Below are 17,544 nucleotides of genomic sequence, written 5' to 3'. Positions count from 1 at the left end.
AATAAAGGGCTTGAATAGAGATTTTTCCAAAGCAGATACTTAAATAGCTAGCAAACACATGAAAAAGATGTTTAAGGAGCACCTAGCTGGCTCAGATGGTGGAGCATGCAACTCTTGATCTCAGTTCAGGAGTTCCATCCCCACGTTAGGGGTAGAGATTAAATAAAAAACTAGAATCTTAAAAAAACGTTTAACATCATTCGTTATAAGGAAATGCAAATTAAAACCACAGACAGAGGGGCACCTGGGTGGCTCATTCTGTTAGGCGTCCGACTCACTTTCGGCTCAGGCCATGAGTTTGAGCCCTGTGTGTTGGGATCTGCGCTGACATTGCGGAGCCTTCTGGGGATTCTGTGTTTCCTCTCTCTGCCCTCCTCCATGTGCGCGCACGCTCTCTCGCTCTCTCACTCTCTCTCTCTCTCAAAAATAAACGTTAAAAAAAAAAAAGGCTTTAAAAAACCACAGTGAGATCCTGCTTCACACCCCCTAGGATGGCTTTTCAAAAAGGAAAGGAAATAACAAGCACTGCCAAGGATGTGACTGGAGAAAATGAAATTCTCAGACATTGTTGATAGTAATGTAAAATGTTATAGCTACTCTGGAAAACAGTTTGGCATTTCTTCAAAGAGTAAAACAGAATTAGCATATAACCTGGCATTTACTCTTAGTATTTTTTCAGAAGAACTGAAAGTAGGTATGCAAACAAAAATTTATATACCGACGTTCATAGCACTACCGACTATAGCCAAAAGGGGGAAACAACCCGAATGTCTATTAACTGATGGATGGATAAACAAAATGTGGTATAGCCATAATGAAGTATTAATTCAGCCATAAAAAGGAATGTAGTACATGCCACAACATGGATCAATCTTGAAAACGTTAATGCTAAGTGAAAGAAGCCAGACACAAAAGGTCACAGTTTGTATGAAATATTCCACATAGAAGAGAGGGCAGAATGTGAGGTGACTGACTCCTTAATGGGTGATAAAAATGTTCTGGAACTAGGTAATGGTGATAGTTGCACACCTATAACTACAAAATGCCACTGAATTGTATACCTTACGGTGGTTTAAATGGTGGCTTTTGTGTGTATCCTACCAGAGTTAAAAAAAAAAAAAAAATGACTTAAATTATTTCCATTGTTAGGTACATTATTCGGTTCAACTTCATTAATTTTTCTGTTAATCTGTGGTACAAAGTAATCAAACCACTTTACAATTTTGAAGACTCACAGTATTTCTAACAAAGTAGGTTTCAGATGTAGTTTGTTAATAATTTTGATTAAACATGTTCTTGACTATGTAAAGGCTCTTGATATGATTGCCTGCCCTTTAGAAGCTTGTATTTTAGGATACTGTCTGAGGTATACATCCTGTGTGCTTCTTATAGCTTAGTAAACAGGCTTGTGTTTTCTCACTGTGGGTCCAGTCTTGGCTCTCTATGTTGCTTGTGCACCCAAGGAAGCAAAAACTCAGACCAAACCATGCCTGCATATTAGAATGAACCCTTTGTGTGCAGGATAGAGGGCGAAGGGGTTAGCCATATAGCTCAGTTCCCCCTCAGTTTTGGACATGCTTTTGTAATATACTTCTACAGAAAGAATGCCTCTCATAACTATACTGTCTCCTTCATGTTTCTACAGGTAACACGGATTGTGTTATTATGGGTAAACAATCACTTTAATGATTTTGAAGGTGATCCTGCTATGACTCGATTTCTGGAGGAATTTGAAAAAAATCTGGAAGATACAGTAAGACTCCAAAGAATTTATTTTCTTCAGGATTTAGGGATCTCCCTGATCCTCAAATAACAGCACCTCAGAACACTTCCATTCTCTCTTGTGTCTTGAATGTCTGCTCTAAGAACTTTGAAATTTATATTTTAGATTCTGCTCATTCTCTGCCATTAACCCAAACAGAAATCAGGCTTCTTCCTGACTCTTCTGTGTTCGTTTTAAGGCTGATGATGTTGCTGTCTCCAGCCAGTCAGCCAGTCTTATGATCTCTAGTGTATATGTGGGCTACTTCTTTCTCTGCCTTGAATTCCCTGGCCAAGATGTCCATTCATTTGCTATAGTCACCTGCGTCACTAATTTTAGCGTACACCTATTTCCTATAGCCCCTCTCAGCCATTTCTTTTTCACTCCGCATTGAGGGGCTCATTTGATTATGCCTAATCTTTTATAATGGCTAATTTTAGTTCTAGTATTTCTTTGTTCTAGCGATTTTATATGGCCAGAGATTGTTTTTAGGCCACAAATAAGATGAATATTTTTCTCTTTGTAAATAAGCTAAGGTACTTCCTACCAAAGTAATTCCTTGTCTATATATTCAGGTACCTCACCTACATCTTCAGTATTTTTTCTGGGTACCCTTGATTTTAGCCAACAGGATTATTTTATATTCTTCACTAATTCTCTCAAACTTAAAGTCTTTGCTTCTCCTCTTGCTATTTGAACTCTGTGCAACCTTTAAGGCCTGCTTTATGTATCAGATCTACATTAGACTTTATGAGTTTCCCTTCTGCATGTGATTTCACTTGTTCTAAATATATAACACCTAAGATAATCCCCTCAAGGTCCTGTTAACTTTGACAGTGGCTATTTATAATTAATTTACTGTGTCAAATATAAAACTATGAACTGGAACTGAATTGTCTGCTCCAGGCACCTTGAGATTTTAGGAAGTAAATTAATAATGCAGCTCAGGAGTTAGATTGCCTGAAATAGCATTCAAACTATACCACATGTTAGATATGTGAACTTGGACAAGTTGCTTAACCTTTTTATGCCTCAGTTGTTTTATGTATAGTAGTCCGTAGTTTCTGTTATGAGGATTATAATGAGCTATAATGAAAGTAACCATCTGAAAGGAAAACCTGTCACATAGCAAATGCCCAAGAATCATTGATTTTACTCAAGAGTATAAGTGGATGGAGTTGAACAAAGGGACAGAGCAGCAGATTTTCGTCTGTTCCCATATCTTTTAGTTCTCTAGCTTTCCCAGCAGCACTCCAGCTCTGTGAAGAATGGGAAGAATGAACAGAGGCTGGGGAACTTAAGAGGCCATAGGAGCTCACCACCATCATATGGGTTTTCCAGTGCTCACTGTGTAGATTTTCGTGGGCTGATGGAAAACAGAAATTGCCTTACAGTTGTGGGATTTCTTTTTTGGTAATCATTCAGTCATCAGATATTTATTAAATTCTACATTGTACTCCAAAGTGTTGCATAGGATAAGAACAGGTGTAGGGGCGCCTGGGTGGCGCAGTCGGTTAAGCGTCCGACTTCAGCCAGGTCACGATCTCGCGGTCCGGGAGTTCGAGCCCCGCGTCAGGCTCTGGGCTGATGGCTCAGAGCCTGGAGGCTGTTTCCGATTCTGTGTCTCCCTCTCTCTCTGCCCCTCCCCCATTCATGCTCTGTCTCTCTCTGTCCCAAAAATAAATAAACATTGAAAAAAAATTAAAAAAAAAAAAGAACAGGTGTAAGGTTAGGTCCCTGCCTTGAAAAAACTTTAGCTGCTTTTTATGGACATGAGATATACACATACTATGCTATTGGAGAATAGTTGAATATTAAATTGGTGTTAAAACCTGAAAGTTAGAATGTTATCAGGCATAAAAAAGACCTGAAATAATACAGGACTAATGTACTTTGAAGAGGCAGAGACTTGAATGTGTCTTTGACTGTTAGACATTATTCAGAAGGATGATTCAGGTCCTGCAAGATTCTGGATTGATGTAACAGCCAGGAGATAAGCAAGATAGCACTAGAATATGTATTAGGAAAGTTCATGCCATGAGAAGTAATTTTTTTGTCTTCCCTTTCTAAGTGGGACATCATTTTGAAATCTCTTCTGACCTGTGACTATCTAGACGTTTTAAAAAATAACTATTGATGGGGCGCCTGGGTGGCGCAGTCGGTTAAGCATCCGACTTCAGCCAGGTCACGATCTCGCGGTCCGTGAGTTTGAGCCCCACGTCGGGCTCTGGGCTGATGGCTCAGAGCCTGGATCCTGTTTCAGATTCTGTGTCTCCCTCTCTCTCTGCCCCTCCCCCATTCATGCTCTGTCTCTCTCTGTCCCCAAAATAAATAAACGTTGAAAAAAAAAAATAAAAAAAAAAATAAAAAAAATAACTATTGAGAAATCTTGAGAGTGCTCTCCGGTGGAAGCTTTCCCTCCTTCAGTTTTATTTACCCTGACTCGTATGTGTTTTACTCTGTATTTAAATGTAACTCTAACTCTGATGATTTTAGGTGATTTTTAAAAGCCTATAGGAATAAATCCATACATTTATATACATTCTACTCTTTTTTGCTTTTTAGAAAATGAATGGTCATCTCCGGTTATTGAATATTGCCTGTGCTGCAAAGGCCAAGTGGAGGCAGGTTGTGCTGCAAAAGGCTTCCCGGGAGTCCCCTCTGCATTTCAGCCTTAATGGAGGAAGTGAGAAGGGATTTGGTATTTTTGTTGAAGGAGTAGAACCCAGTAGCAAAGCTGCTGATGCGGGACTGAAACGTGGTGATCAGGTAAATAAATACACAACCACTTGAATTAAAAGCCTTCTTATAAATAAAATGTCTGCTACTTTTTTTCTCATGTGATATTTCTTCAAGTAAGCATGACCAATGTAAGGAAATTTAATTAACATTAAAAGGTAAGTGGCCAAAGATTGCCATAAATAATGGTTTAGCTTAAGTAGTGGTCCTATGGTAACAGAACTACATCCATAAGTAGAGGAAGCCGGGCAAGGGACTACGAAAATGAAGGAGACCCCGGGAGGAAGTTGGAGGGGATTTATTATCTCTGTATACGCATTTGATAACTGTAGAGCAGTGTATTCCAAAATGTGATTCCTGAGAACCTTGTTACTAAAAAATGCAATTCCTAAGCCTACCTCAGTTCTACTAATTGTACTAGTGACATTCTGCCATGATGAGGTCCAGGAATCTGTATTTTTAACAGAGTGCTCTCTCTAGGTGATTCGCATGCACACCAAAGAGTCATTTTTCAAATTTAGCTAAATCACTTGGGAAGGTTATGTTTCCCCATTTTAAAGTTTTGTTTGTTCATTTTTTCATTTAGAGTGTGGCTTTATTTGACTTTTAACTAAACTATACTAGCGCTTTTCTTTTTAAATTATGAATGCATTCACATTGTAAAAACTTCCACACTGCAGAGCAGTGCTTCTCAACTGGGAGTGATTTTCTCCCCCCAGGAGACATTTGGCATGTCTAGAGATAATTTTGATTCTCATGATCCAGAAGTTACTCTTAGCATGAAGTGGTTAGAGGCCAGGGATGCTGCTAAGCAGCCTCCAGCACCCCACAGCAGGACACTCGCACAACAGAGACTTACCCGGCCCAAATACCGGGTGCAAGGGTTAAGAAGCTGGTTTAAAATTTTAATGATCCCCTTCTTCCACTAAGGGAACTTTTTAAAAACAGATTTCTGGGCCTAACCCCACACCATTCATTAACAATTTCTAGTAGCTAGAATTCCAGAATCAGTGTATTTAATGTTCTAGTATTTTATTTTAAACTCATTTGATCATCTCATTCTTCACAGGGAAGGAAAAAAACAATGAAATCAGATTATTTCATTGTTGAGAGAAAATTTATCTGCGTTTTACCTCTTCCTTCAAGTCTTCTCAGTTATTGTTAAAATTATCTGAAATGTTAGATCTAGATTATTAAGTCATTTTTAACATTATTTACCTTTTGAGAATACTTTTGACATTGGCGTTAAGTTTCGGAGTTTTATCACTAATAACCATGTACACATTTACATCTTCCTTACTGATGTCATTGATCACCTCCATTTCATCTGTGCCACATGCCCCCATGATTAAGATTCATTTCACCAGTGTCTTCTAGTACTTTTCGAATCTCTTCTAGTTCTTGTCTTATATAGGGCCTATAAATACTATAGTTTTTTGTGTCCCTGCATGTTTGATAATGCTTTTGTTCGGTGGGGTATAAAATTCTTTGTTCACAGTTATTTATCCCTCAGAGCATTGATGTTATAGAAAAGTATCACATCATTTTAGTATGGCCCAAGAGAAGTCCAAACCAACCTTTATTTTTTCTTTTCTAGCTTCCTTTGTTTGTCCTCCTACCCATCCCCAACCCCCCCCAACTCCACAGTGGTGCTTAAAGATTCTTTGTTCAGTGTCCGTGGAATTCAAATTTTTCTTTGGGATATGTTAAAAAATAGATCTCTTTATTATCTTTGCACGATACTCGAGCCATTTCAATGTGTAGACTCAAGACTTCTTTCAACTCCGCATTTTACTTCTGTGGTTTCTCTTTCTTTTCATATTTTGTTTCTCAGTCTTTTTTTTTACCGTGTTGGAATCATTGTGTGAGTCCTGACATCTGTCCTCTGTGCTGATTACCTGTTTTTTGTGGCTTTTTTCCTCATTATGTTTATCTCTTTATCCTTTTTTGTTAGATTTAGTATTTTTTAAATAAGCTTTCTGTATGATTTAGAGGTACAGCCAAGTTTGGGAAGCCTTCGGTGAAGGGTCAGCACATCACATGCAAGAATCCATCACAGTTGTACTTGCTGCTTTTCGACTTCCTGATTCAGCACCAGCAAAGGATAGTAGATATATTTAAAGTATCACTTTTGAATGAATTCTGTCTTTTAAAAGCAATAAATTTGCATTTAGAATATTTCAGTAAAATTTACACATACATACACAAGCACTAATTTTTATGAGCTGATGTGTCTTGATTTAAAATTCTCCTTCATATATAGGGGCATCTGGGTGGCTTAGTTGGTTAAGTGTACGACTTCAACTCAGGTCATGATCTTTTGCTTCGTGAGTTGGAGCTTTGCATCGGGCTTTGTGCTGAGCTGGAGCCTGCTTCAGACTCTGTGTCTCCCTCTCCCTCTGTCCCTCCCTTACTCGTGCTCTGTCTCTCTCAAAAATAAATAGACATTAAAAATTTGTTTTATTTTTGTTTCATATATAAACCATCCTGTTTTTTAAAAATTTTTTCTTTGATCTCAGAGGGAATGAACTTTCAAAAAATGTTTTTAGTAGTGATTTGGGGAAATAGAATATAGAGAAAAAAATTAAGTGGTAATTCCACTTCTCGTAGAGATGAACATTGTTCACATATGGGTGCATTTTGTTCAAGTGTCATTTTTTTCACCATTACACCTAAGGTTGCAGAAGTAGCTAATATTGTTTCTGTCATAATTTGTATTTTTCTTCAAGATAATGGAAGTAAATGGACAAAACTTTGAGAACATTACATTTGCAAAGGCCGTTGAAATTTTAAGGAATAATACTCACCTTGCACTTACTGTGAAGACCAACATTTTTGGTGAGTTTTGTTGTAAAAACTGAAAGGTTTTTTCTTCTGCTTTTTGTTTATTGTTTTTGTTTGTTTTGTTAATTAAAAGCAAAAGTCATCAATGAAAAGGAAAATAATAAAATACAAACATGTTTCTGTTTGAGCTCCTTGATCATTTTTAGGAACTTCAGTGTTGAGGTATAGTAAGTACTGTGTATTCTAGAATTTTCATTTTTCATCGTTTGCATTATTTTGGTATCTTACAAAAATAAGTTTTAAAAGAGGTGTGCACGTACATTTGGTTAGACATGTGAAATGTCTACTGAAGAGGTATTATGTACTGTACTTTGCTGGGAGATACTGAGTGAAACTTAGAATGACCTGTATGAAGCATAAAAATCATAATCAGGCTTTTATTTCCCCTGCTAATGGGCAACTCAGACTATTGCTAATGTTTTAGCTAGCTTTCTGAAATAATAATACGAATGCTAGATTGGCTGTTTCATGAAACTAAATTGAGTAAAAGAATTAATCACTGAATTCCAGATTTTTAATAACAGTGTACTCTGCCTTTCTCTCTAAAAATGTTGATTACTGTGTCTGCAGAGTATTTTGATCATGTTTCTATTTGAAGCAAAGACTAAAGCTTGCGCTTGCATTTTTTTTTTCTTTGTTGGTTCCTCCTCCCCGCCCCCCTGCTTTTTAGGGAAGACTTATTGTAACTGGGTTTCCTTAGATACCATAGGGTATTCAATGAAATTCTGAGAAGGGCGATAATAAAACCAGCATAATAGTTTGAAAATTATCAAAGAAAATTTAAGAGTCTAAATGAAGTTGGGGAAAATTTCTTCAGGTCATCTGGGTTGCATTTTGAAAGCTAGGAGTTGAATTTAAAAACTGTGCCTATGGAAAAGGAAGTATGTTTTATTTTTTCACTTTCACTGCTCCTCATACTGCACTTAGTCATAATGAAAAATGAAACATTTGGTATTTTTCCTCTTTTCAGTGGAGTCCTTTTTACTGAATTATGTCCTATTAAGTCTGATATATAACTCCTTCGGCAATTTCCTAATATTATATTAGTTTAGCGTCAAATAAGTGAGCCTTCACAGTTCCTGGGTTTCCTGGAGTTTGGACTAGTATCTAGAAACATCAACTTTTGGGTTAAATAAAAAAGATTTCTGATTTTGAAAAGTAAGAAAGCAGAGCTTGCTCTGTGTCTTAGAGCATCTGATTTAGTGTCTCCAAGCTTGACTTTGTTTAGATGTATTTCATAGGGGTCTTACAAGGATCAAAGACCTTGAACTTTTTGTGCCCGAACGTAATAATTATTACCTGGTATCACATACTATTATGTATAAAAATATAAAGATAGTACTATTTGGTGATTAATAACATGGCCCATGGGAAATAGAAAAAATAGATCTGAAAGGTACAAAAGGCAGGGAAGCCACCACTTCAGGACTCCTTGAGTGGTGAGAGACATTTGCCCAATAGAACTCTAGATGGGATGTGGTAGCGGGTAGGTTGTGGTACTGCAAAAGAGGGCCCATGTCCTCAATACCTCCTTCCTTACCCTTAGCAGAGAATGGTCAGCCAACTTTACCCCAAGCAAAACACCAAAGAGTATCTCAAAGTAATAGTAATAAAGCATTTTTAAAAATGGAGCATTTTAGTATGGATGTGGTACCTGGAATGAAGCCCTGGTAATTCTGACATTACAGTGAAGCAGAGATGAGCACTTAGGTTGTCCTATATGGAGCTCGCAGTCAGAACACCTACAGACAGGAAAACTGTGACCAGAACACAGATTTTTTTTTTTTTATGTTTGTTTATTTCTGAGAGAGAGAGACACAAAGAGTGTGAGTGGAGGAGAGGCAGAGAGAGAGGGAGACACAGAATCTGAAATAGGCTTCATGCTCTGAGCTGTCAGCACAGAGCCCAACGCGGGGCTCAAACGCACAAACTGTGAGATCATGACCTGAGCCGAAGTCAGATGCTCAACTGACTGAGCCACCTAGGCGCCCCTAAAACTGACAGCTAGGTGTAGGAGAACAAGAATCATTGAGGCATGGTGGGAAACATAATAACTGAGCTTACGGAATCTGAGGAAAGTAGTTAATTTAAAGAAGAGAAGAAAAACATTTCTAGAACCGTGCTCAGATTTAAAGAGTTATCCCTTAAAATAAGAACAGGATATTAGGAAAAAAGAAACAGTCATTGAAAAAGAAGTAACTCAGAGTGACTTACAGGATGATAGCAATGACAAAAACAAAATGTAAAGTAATGTCGATGCAACAATAGCCGAGACTTTCCCAGAGTGAAAGAAGGATGCAAATCTTCTAATTCAAAGGGCACCTGAAATCTGAGCAAAATGAATTAAACTTGTTTTAACTTTCTGTTTCCAGTATTGGAGAATAACCAGAAAAGGTAGACTAAAATATAAAAAGTAGTTACAAACAAGTGCAACAATCCAAAAAGAGAGCTAACAACTACCTGACATAGAACAGAGAGAGAATCGGACTGGAAAGACGTGAACTGGAGCCATATCTGCTCTGAGACACTCACCAGTACAGGAAAGCTCTTGAAAGACAGCCTCTTTGGGCAGTAGACTCCTAGCAAAAGTCTAAAGCTTTGGAATCCTGCACTTGCTAGGAACACAAAACTGGATGTGTTACATCCCTTCCCACCTCCTGAAACCATACCCCAAAAGGATGTCTTTTTTTTTCCATGGACATTATCAATCCATAGAATGTAGCTGAGAGGAAGAACTGCAGGATAAAATCACAGGTTTCTAGTGTTAGAACCCACCAAGGCCAGAACGCTCAAGCATAATAACCTTTGTTGAAGATTGGGACCTTGAATGGCTTACTCTAAAGTGGATGTGGGTTGTACTCTAAGCAACTCGGAAAGACCTCAAATTTTGGCCCTGGCTCTAGCCCTGGGACCTCAGGTGCCTGGCAAAAGAACATAAAAATCTTTTGAGGATTCCAGCAGTAACCTATTATTTGTGTCTTTTTTAATGTTTTTTTTTTTTTTTTTAGTTTATTTATTTATTTTGAGAGAGAGAGAGAGAGAGAGAAAGAGAAAGAAAATGCCTAGCAGGCTCTGCACTCACTCTGGAGCCCGATGTGGGGCTCAAACCCACAAACCGTGATATCATGACCTCAGCTGAAATGAAGAGTAGGACGCTTAACCAAGTGAGCTACCCAGGCGCCCAATAACCTATTATTTGTAAAAATAATTTCAAATACAGAGTTAAGCAAACAATCAAAGATTGTGAGGCTCTCTTAAAAGTCAGTGTAATCCCCGGGCACCTAGGTTGCTCAGTCAGTTAAGTGTCTGACTTCAGCTTAGGTCATGATCTCACAGTCTGTGAGTTCGAGCCCCAATTGGGCGCTATGCTGACAGCTCAGAGCCTGGAGCCTGCTTCGGATTCCTTATCTCCCTCGCTCTCTGCCCCTTCCCCTCTCACACTCTGTGTTTCTCCTTTGCTCAGAAATAAACATTTTAAAAAAAATCTTTTTTCAAGTCAGTGTAATCCAGAACCAACAGAAACAGAACCAGAGGAGTTCCAGAGTATCAAACACAGTCTGTTAGGTAACTGTCTTGTATCTGTGAAGTTAAAAATCAAATTGAGGGTTCCATTTCTAGGTAAGATGGAGTAAACACATGCCACCCTTTGTTTCCCAATCAGCTCAACAGTAAAACGTGGGCAGAATCATTTAAGAACTTGGAAAATTTAAAGTCCCACTACCAGGAGTAAATTAATTAATTAATTTTTTTTTTTTACTCCAATAACACTGGACTGGAGTCAAGGCAAGCTGAAACCTGGTTGAGTACATACTGGTAAAGGTTCAAATGGAGAAGCCTGGCTTGAGGAGTGGGAAAAGGAATCCCCACAGTTTTTCCCCCCTCTTTTTTTTCCCATTCTGTCAGGCCTCAGCCTCCAAGCAGCAATACAGCTGCACAAGCCAGACTTCTGAGGGAGGGGAACGTTCTTCACCGTTCACTGGAGCTGTGGCTCCTTCATTGTTTCCCCCCCGCCCCCACACACACTCTTTCTCTCTTCCTCCTCATTGGCCCCTACAGAGCCAGAGTCAGCAATTTCTTTCTAAAGGCCTGAAAAGGGTAGCCTAAGGAACTGTGGAAGTTAGTAGGTTGATAACTGAGGTAGAGAAGACGACTCCATAAAGTTGTTTATGAGATCCCGAGCTCACCTCCATCCTGTGTGTGTGCACGGATGTGATCCTATTCAGCACACCAGAGACTTGGAGAACTGGCATGCCAGTGGACCTCTGCTCGGGTTCCAGGCAGACTGAGTGGTGGCACAGAGCAAACAGGTGGAGATAACACTGCAAAGCTTTGGAAACTGTACCACAGCCCACAGAAGGCTAAACAAAGATAGCAAAACTTTGTCGCAGTCATCACCTGAGGCATTGCCTTTGCCATTCTGCCTCCTTTTTGTGTGAGAGTTCACTTACTTACATATTAAAAGATTGAGTTCCATGCATCTTTTACAGACTGTTGTGTTCTTGACCTTTTTCCCTCTCTTTGTGCTTCAGTTTGGATATTTTCTAATGACCTGGGTTTAAGCAAAGTTTTGCTCTTTTCTTCTGTATCCGTCCTGCCCTTGAACACAGCCAGAGAATTTCATTTTAGATAATTTTTAGTTCTAGAATATCTGTTTGAATCTCTCTTATAAACTCAATTCTCTTATACTCAATTCTCAAAACCATATTTTCATCCATTTTATCTCTATTTTATTTAATATATTTATAACGGTTATTACAAAAATCTTGTGTGTTAATTCCAAAATGGGTTTTATCTTTTATTCTCTGATCCCCCCTATTATCAAAGTGTCTTATTTTGTGTGTCTTACAATTTTTTATTGTATGCTGTACTTTGTATACTAAGGAACCTTAGCAAATAGGCAGATTAGTATTTTCTCATAGAAAGGATTTGCCATTTCCTCTGTTTAAGCATATAAGGTAAGGGGAATTGAGCTGGGTCAGGCTAGGTTACAAAATTACTTAGACTATACCCAAGTTTCAAACTGAGAGTGAGATTTGTCATGTGTTTGATGCAGGCCCCTTCTCTAATGGAACTTTGTCTCTGAGCACAGAGAGATTGTGGGAAATTATACTTTGTTTTGTCAGCCTTGTCCTCCTACCCTCACTCCCAGTTTTTGCCTAAGGCGTGGCTTTTGATTCAGAGTCTGGTAGCTTTTTGTCTTATTTTTTTGTAGAAATTTGGCCCTTGAGAGATTTTTTAACTTAGCTCTTGAGCCTCTCACCCCAAGCAGAGAAATATGTCATGTATTGGTTGCACAGCCTTCCTTGTTGTGTGACTTTGTCTCCTAAGTACCATGAGACTAAGAAATTTCGAACCTGTCCCCAGCTCTTCTACCTTGTCTTAGGAGTAGATATGTCCCATGGAGGAAGGCATCACTGCTTTGGGCCTTGTGTGTATTCCAGTTTTTATGCCAGTACTTGAAGCCATCAAAAATCCTTTTTCCTCTAGCAGAGTCTCTCTACCTGATGCCCGTTTCATGTTTAGACTTCATGTTGAGAGAAGAAAACATCAGGCAATCTCCGTTTACCATCTTTTTGCCCTGGTATTTTAGCTCATCTATTCCTCCTGGCTTTCCTAACTTTCTAACATTTGAAAATCTCACCACTCAGATAATTTATTATTAGCATTTTAATGTTTTCATAAAAGTATTATATGTGTATGTTTTGAAAATGAAAACATTTAAAAAAGGTATACAGTAGAGCCATACTGTGTATAGCATTCTGGATCTTTGCTTAGGAGTTGATACAGATTTAATTCTTGTATAATTGTTATTGCAGAGAAATCCACTGCAATATCATTATAATCTGTTGAGCTAATGTATTGATGGGTGTTTTTGGTTGTTTTCAGTTTTTGCTATTTACAGTGTTGAAATAAAAATCCTGTATACTTTTATGCTTATGTAGATAGACCTAGAAGGTAAATTTCTCATAGTGGAATTAATTTTTAACAGTGCTGCAGTTTCACTTTCCAAAAGTTTACCCCAGTCTACATACACTTTCTTTATCAGTATATAAGAATGCCTCTGCAGCAGGTATAATCAACTTTATTTTTATTGATACACATTATTTAATAATGAGGGAGGTTGAGCACCTTTTTTTTTTCAAAGGTTAACATTTATTTTTTACAAAGTCATTTGTCCATTTTTATTTTGAGGTACTCATGTTTTATTGATGTATTTGAATGTGTTATAAGAAAGGACAATATCTTGTAGTCTTTTTTTTTGTTTTTTAATATTTATTTATTTTGGGAGAGAGTGTGAGCAGGAAAGGGGCAGGAGAGAATCCCAAGCAGGCTCTGCACTGTCAGCACAGCCCGATGTGGCGCTTGATCTCATGAACCATGAGATCATGACCTGAGCCAAAATCAAGAGTCAGACACTTACCCTACTGGGCCACCCAGGCACCCCCAGTATCTTTTAGTCGAAGGGTTGCAAATATTTTCCCAAGTTGTCTTTTGACTTTGCTTGTTGTGTGTGTGTGTACGTATGTACGTAATTGTAGAGACTGAGAAATTTTTAATCTTCATGTAGTCCAATTTATTACTTTCCTTGATTCTTGGGCACCTTCATTTCTGATTCATATATTTAGTATTGCTTTTTAATAGCATTGTAATTACACTTGCTCACCTATTAATTTTTGTCTTGAACCTTGACTGATTTTTTAAAATTTATTGTTTTCTCTTCATCTATAAATCAAAATTTCTACAGTTTTATTTATAACTATATACACAAGTCCAGTGAAGATGTAAGCTACTGTGTACACCCTTGAGTTGTCTTATGTACATACCACAGGCAGGGATATCTGCTGCCCATTTAAAGATTTCCTATTGCTCTTCACTGTAGCACTTGTAGGCCCTTTCTTTGCCTTCTTCTCCAGTCATCTTAATTTTCTTTGTTTCTTTTTACCACAGGGACTTGGAACTTGAGATTTCTTCTACCTAGAGTCGTTCCTCCTTCCCCTCACTTTGCCTAGTTAAAATCTACTCACCTTACAGCAACTTAACTAGGGAAGATTTTCCCTTTCCTGCTTTCTTAATTCCTCTGGTTATGATCTTTCCGTACCATATTTTGTATACTTACTCTTCTGCAATAGGGGTTATCTACGAGCGCATAGTGTAGTGCCTTCGTGTTTGTAGGTCAATAAGTGTTTTTTTTTGCATGGATGTGTATCAGTTTTACCTCAAAAAGGCATTTTAACCTTTACCACATGGCTTAAAATAAAACAAAATTTTCTAAACAAACTCAAAGGAATTTGTTGCATTTTAATCAAGCAAATTATCTTTAAAAGGTGACTCCAAAGATGTTTATTATTTTGAAGGCAGAAAATGTGCTTTTCATAAACTTTCAGTATGCTTTGGTAATGTGATAACATCCTGGTTGAAACTTTCAAGATGATCTACTTTTACAACTGAATACCAAGCCATTTTGTGTTGTAATGCATCAGCTTTTAAGTCTTTGTCTATTGGATCTTACTTGTAACTTGTTTGATATTGAAGGAAATGATTGATTTGTCCCCAAAACAAAAAAGATCACAATTCTCTGTTTTTCAGTGGGCACATTTATAAAATTTATTTTTCTTTTATGAAGGTTCCAAGTAACACTACTGAAACCTGCAGCTTCTGAAGACCTTCATATTCAAGAATATGTAGCTTCATTTTTCTTTTATTCAGACCCTCCCAGACACCATGAATTCTTAGGAAATTACCTTCTGCCTTAGCATTTATCTTTTTAGTGGGTTTTTTTTCCCCCTCTAGTAGTTGATAGGTCTTATTTAAGAACACATATTTAAAACAACTGAAAAATATTTTCATGACATTAATGAAACCTAAGTAATATAGGCTATCCTAATTGGAAAAGATGACACTAATAGTTACTAGATACGTAGTCTTCTATGGATTTTTCTTTTTTTCACTTGATCCCAAGGAGGTATAGCCCCTCTCACAAGGTAAAAAAATCTGATCTAGGCAAAGAGATCACTAGATAGGCAAATCTTCGAGTGCACTTGTACTGTTCTTAAGGATGAAATAACTCCTTAGACTTACGGTCGACCTGAAGTTACCTAAGAATGATTGGTTGTTACTTCAGACCACTGTAGTGAAAGTTTATTAGCTGCTTTACTCAGTGACAGGAGTCTCATAAATGTGACCTTGAGGAAATGGTGATTTATTATTAAATTTAGTACTGTTTATTTCTGGCAAAAATAGGTCCATCAAAACTCTTTTTTTCTTTTTTTAATGGCTAAATTTTACAAAACAACATGACTACAGTACTTCTATCTCATATCAAGTGATATATATTATGATATGAAATAAGATAAATAATAGAATCTAAATATCTGGTTTTATAAAATCTGAGAGGATTAGCAGTTAATATTGCTTATTATTATTACATAGCAAATATTGCTAAATAGGAAGCCTTGAACTTTTCAAACATGCTGCCTGCCTACTTCCTTTTCATTTCTGCCAATGACTTTGTTTTTTCCCTTTTGGCCTATATCAGAAGTATAGGCATTTATAAAAACTGAAGACAGGGGCACCTGGCTGGCTCAGTTGGTAGAGCATGTGACTGTTGATTCCAGGGTCCTGGGTTCAAACCCCATGTTGGGTGTAGAAATTGCCTTAAAATTTTTTTTAAAGGACATCTCATTGGCTCAGTCAGTAGCACATGTGACTCTTGATCTCAGGGTTGTAAGTTTGAGCCCCTACATTGGGTGTAGAGATTACTATAAAATCTTAGGGGCGCCTGGGTGACTCAGTCAGTTAAGCAGCTGACTTCGGCTCAGGTCATGATCTCGTGGTCCGGGAGTTCAAGCCCCTTGTCGGGCTCTGTGCTGACAGCTCAGAGCCTGAAGCCTGTTTCAGATTCTGTGTCTCCCTCTCTCTGACCCTCCCCTGTTCATGCTCTGTCTCTCCCTGTCTCAAAAATAAATAAAAATGTTAAAAAAAAAAATTAAAAATAAAATCATAAAAAAAAATGAAGAGATAAGTTGGTATAGCTGATGAAGCATGGTGTAGGTTTCATAATGTTTAGTGGATGAGACTGTGAAAGGCCAAATAATAGAAAGTGACTGTATTGATGTTTAAAATTTGTTGTTTTTGTAAAAACTTGCTAATGAGAATAAAACAAATGACAACTTTATTTATTTACACAGTGTTCAAAGAGTTACTTAGTAGGACTGAACAAGAAAAATATGGAGTTCCTCATATTCCTAAAATTGCTGAAAAAAAAAGTAATCGCCATTCAATCCAGGATGTACCAGGAGATATCGAACAGACATCACAGGAGAAAGGAAATAAGAAAATAAAAGCAAATACTGTTTCAGGTGGAAGAAACAAAATCAGGAAAATTTTGGATAAAACACGGTTTAGTATCCTGCCTCCAAAACTGTTCAGGTAGGTACAATCATCTCAGTAATGTAGACATTTTCCTGTTGACTCTAAAGTTTTTATTTGGGGGAAGGGAATTTGGGGTCAGTTTGTTTTTTATACAACTAACGCATTATAAAATCTTCAAGTAAACCATAAATAAGAAAATCTTAGTATCTTTCCATCATTTCCATGAAATTACCACTACTAGAGTATATATTCTTATAGTAGCTTTGTTTTGAATTTTAGGAAAGACTGACCATTTTATTTTACAAAATCTTTTCTTGTGTACTTTTTATCTAATTTAAGTCCTTTGGACATCTTTTTTCTTTTTCTTTTTTTTTTTTCAGTTTATTTATTTTGAGAGAGACAGCGACAGTGTGAGTTGGGGAGGGCAGAGAGAGAGGGAGGGAGAGAACCCTAAGCAGGCTCTGCCTTGGCAGTGGGGCTCGAACTCACTGAACTGTGAGATCATGATCAGAGCCAAAACCAAGAGTCAGATGCTTAACCGACTGAGCCACCCAAGTGCTCCCAAATTTGAACATCTTAAAACTTGAGGATAAATTTGCGGATGCTAGTTTTTTTGTCTTCTAAATCATCTTTCTCTTATTGCACTATTTATTCCTTCCTGAATTCTAAAGCTGACCTTTTTAGTCAAATCTACTTGTTTCTAAAATGAGATGTCACCAAAACTGAAGGAAACTTTGTGATTTGAAATGTAATTTGAGGTCTGTAAAGTACTTAAGAAAATCATTTCACTGAAGTGGATGGGAATGGGTGTAGTATATATTATATCT

General features: G+C 37.5%; 1 protein-coding gene and 1 non-coding gene across 9 annotated transcripts in view; both read left to right on the top strand.

Annotated features, from left to right (window-relative positions):
* RAPGEF6 (Rap guanine nucleotide exchange factor 6) overlaps positions 1–17,544 on the top strand; it is a 192,166-nt gene that overhangs the window by 117,431 nt on the left and 57,191 nt on the right. For all 8 annotated transcript variants that reach the window (XM_047873242.1, XM_047873234.1, XM_047873224.1 and 5 more), the window contains 4 exons: positions 1,646–1,753; positions 4,328–4,531; positions 7,231–7,339; positions 16,534–16,774. In XM_047873242.1, coding sequence (XP_047729198.1) covers positions 1,646–1,753; positions 4,328–4,531; positions 7,231–7,339; positions 16,534–16,774 — 662 coding nt within the window. The remainder of the gene's footprint in view (positions 1–1,645; positions 1,754–4,327; positions 4,532–7,230; positions 7,340–16,533; positions 16,775–17,544) is intronic.
* TRNAN-GUU (transfer RNA asparagine (anticodon GUU)) lies at positions 15,917–15,989 on the top strand. Its single transcript has one exon. It is a non-coding gene; the product is annotated as a tRNA-Asn (tRNA).

The sequence above is a fragment of the Prionailurus viverrinus genome, chromosome A1 (assembly GCF_022837055.1).
Source record: "Prionailurus viverrinus isolate Anna chromosome A1, UM_Priviv_1.0, whole genome shotgun sequence".
NCBI lineage: Eukaryota > Metazoa > Chordata > Mammalia > Carnivora > Felidae > Prionailurus > Prionailurus viverrinus.
Note: the sequence above shows the minus strand (reverse complement) of the source record. Positions and strands in the feature narration are given on the sequence as shown.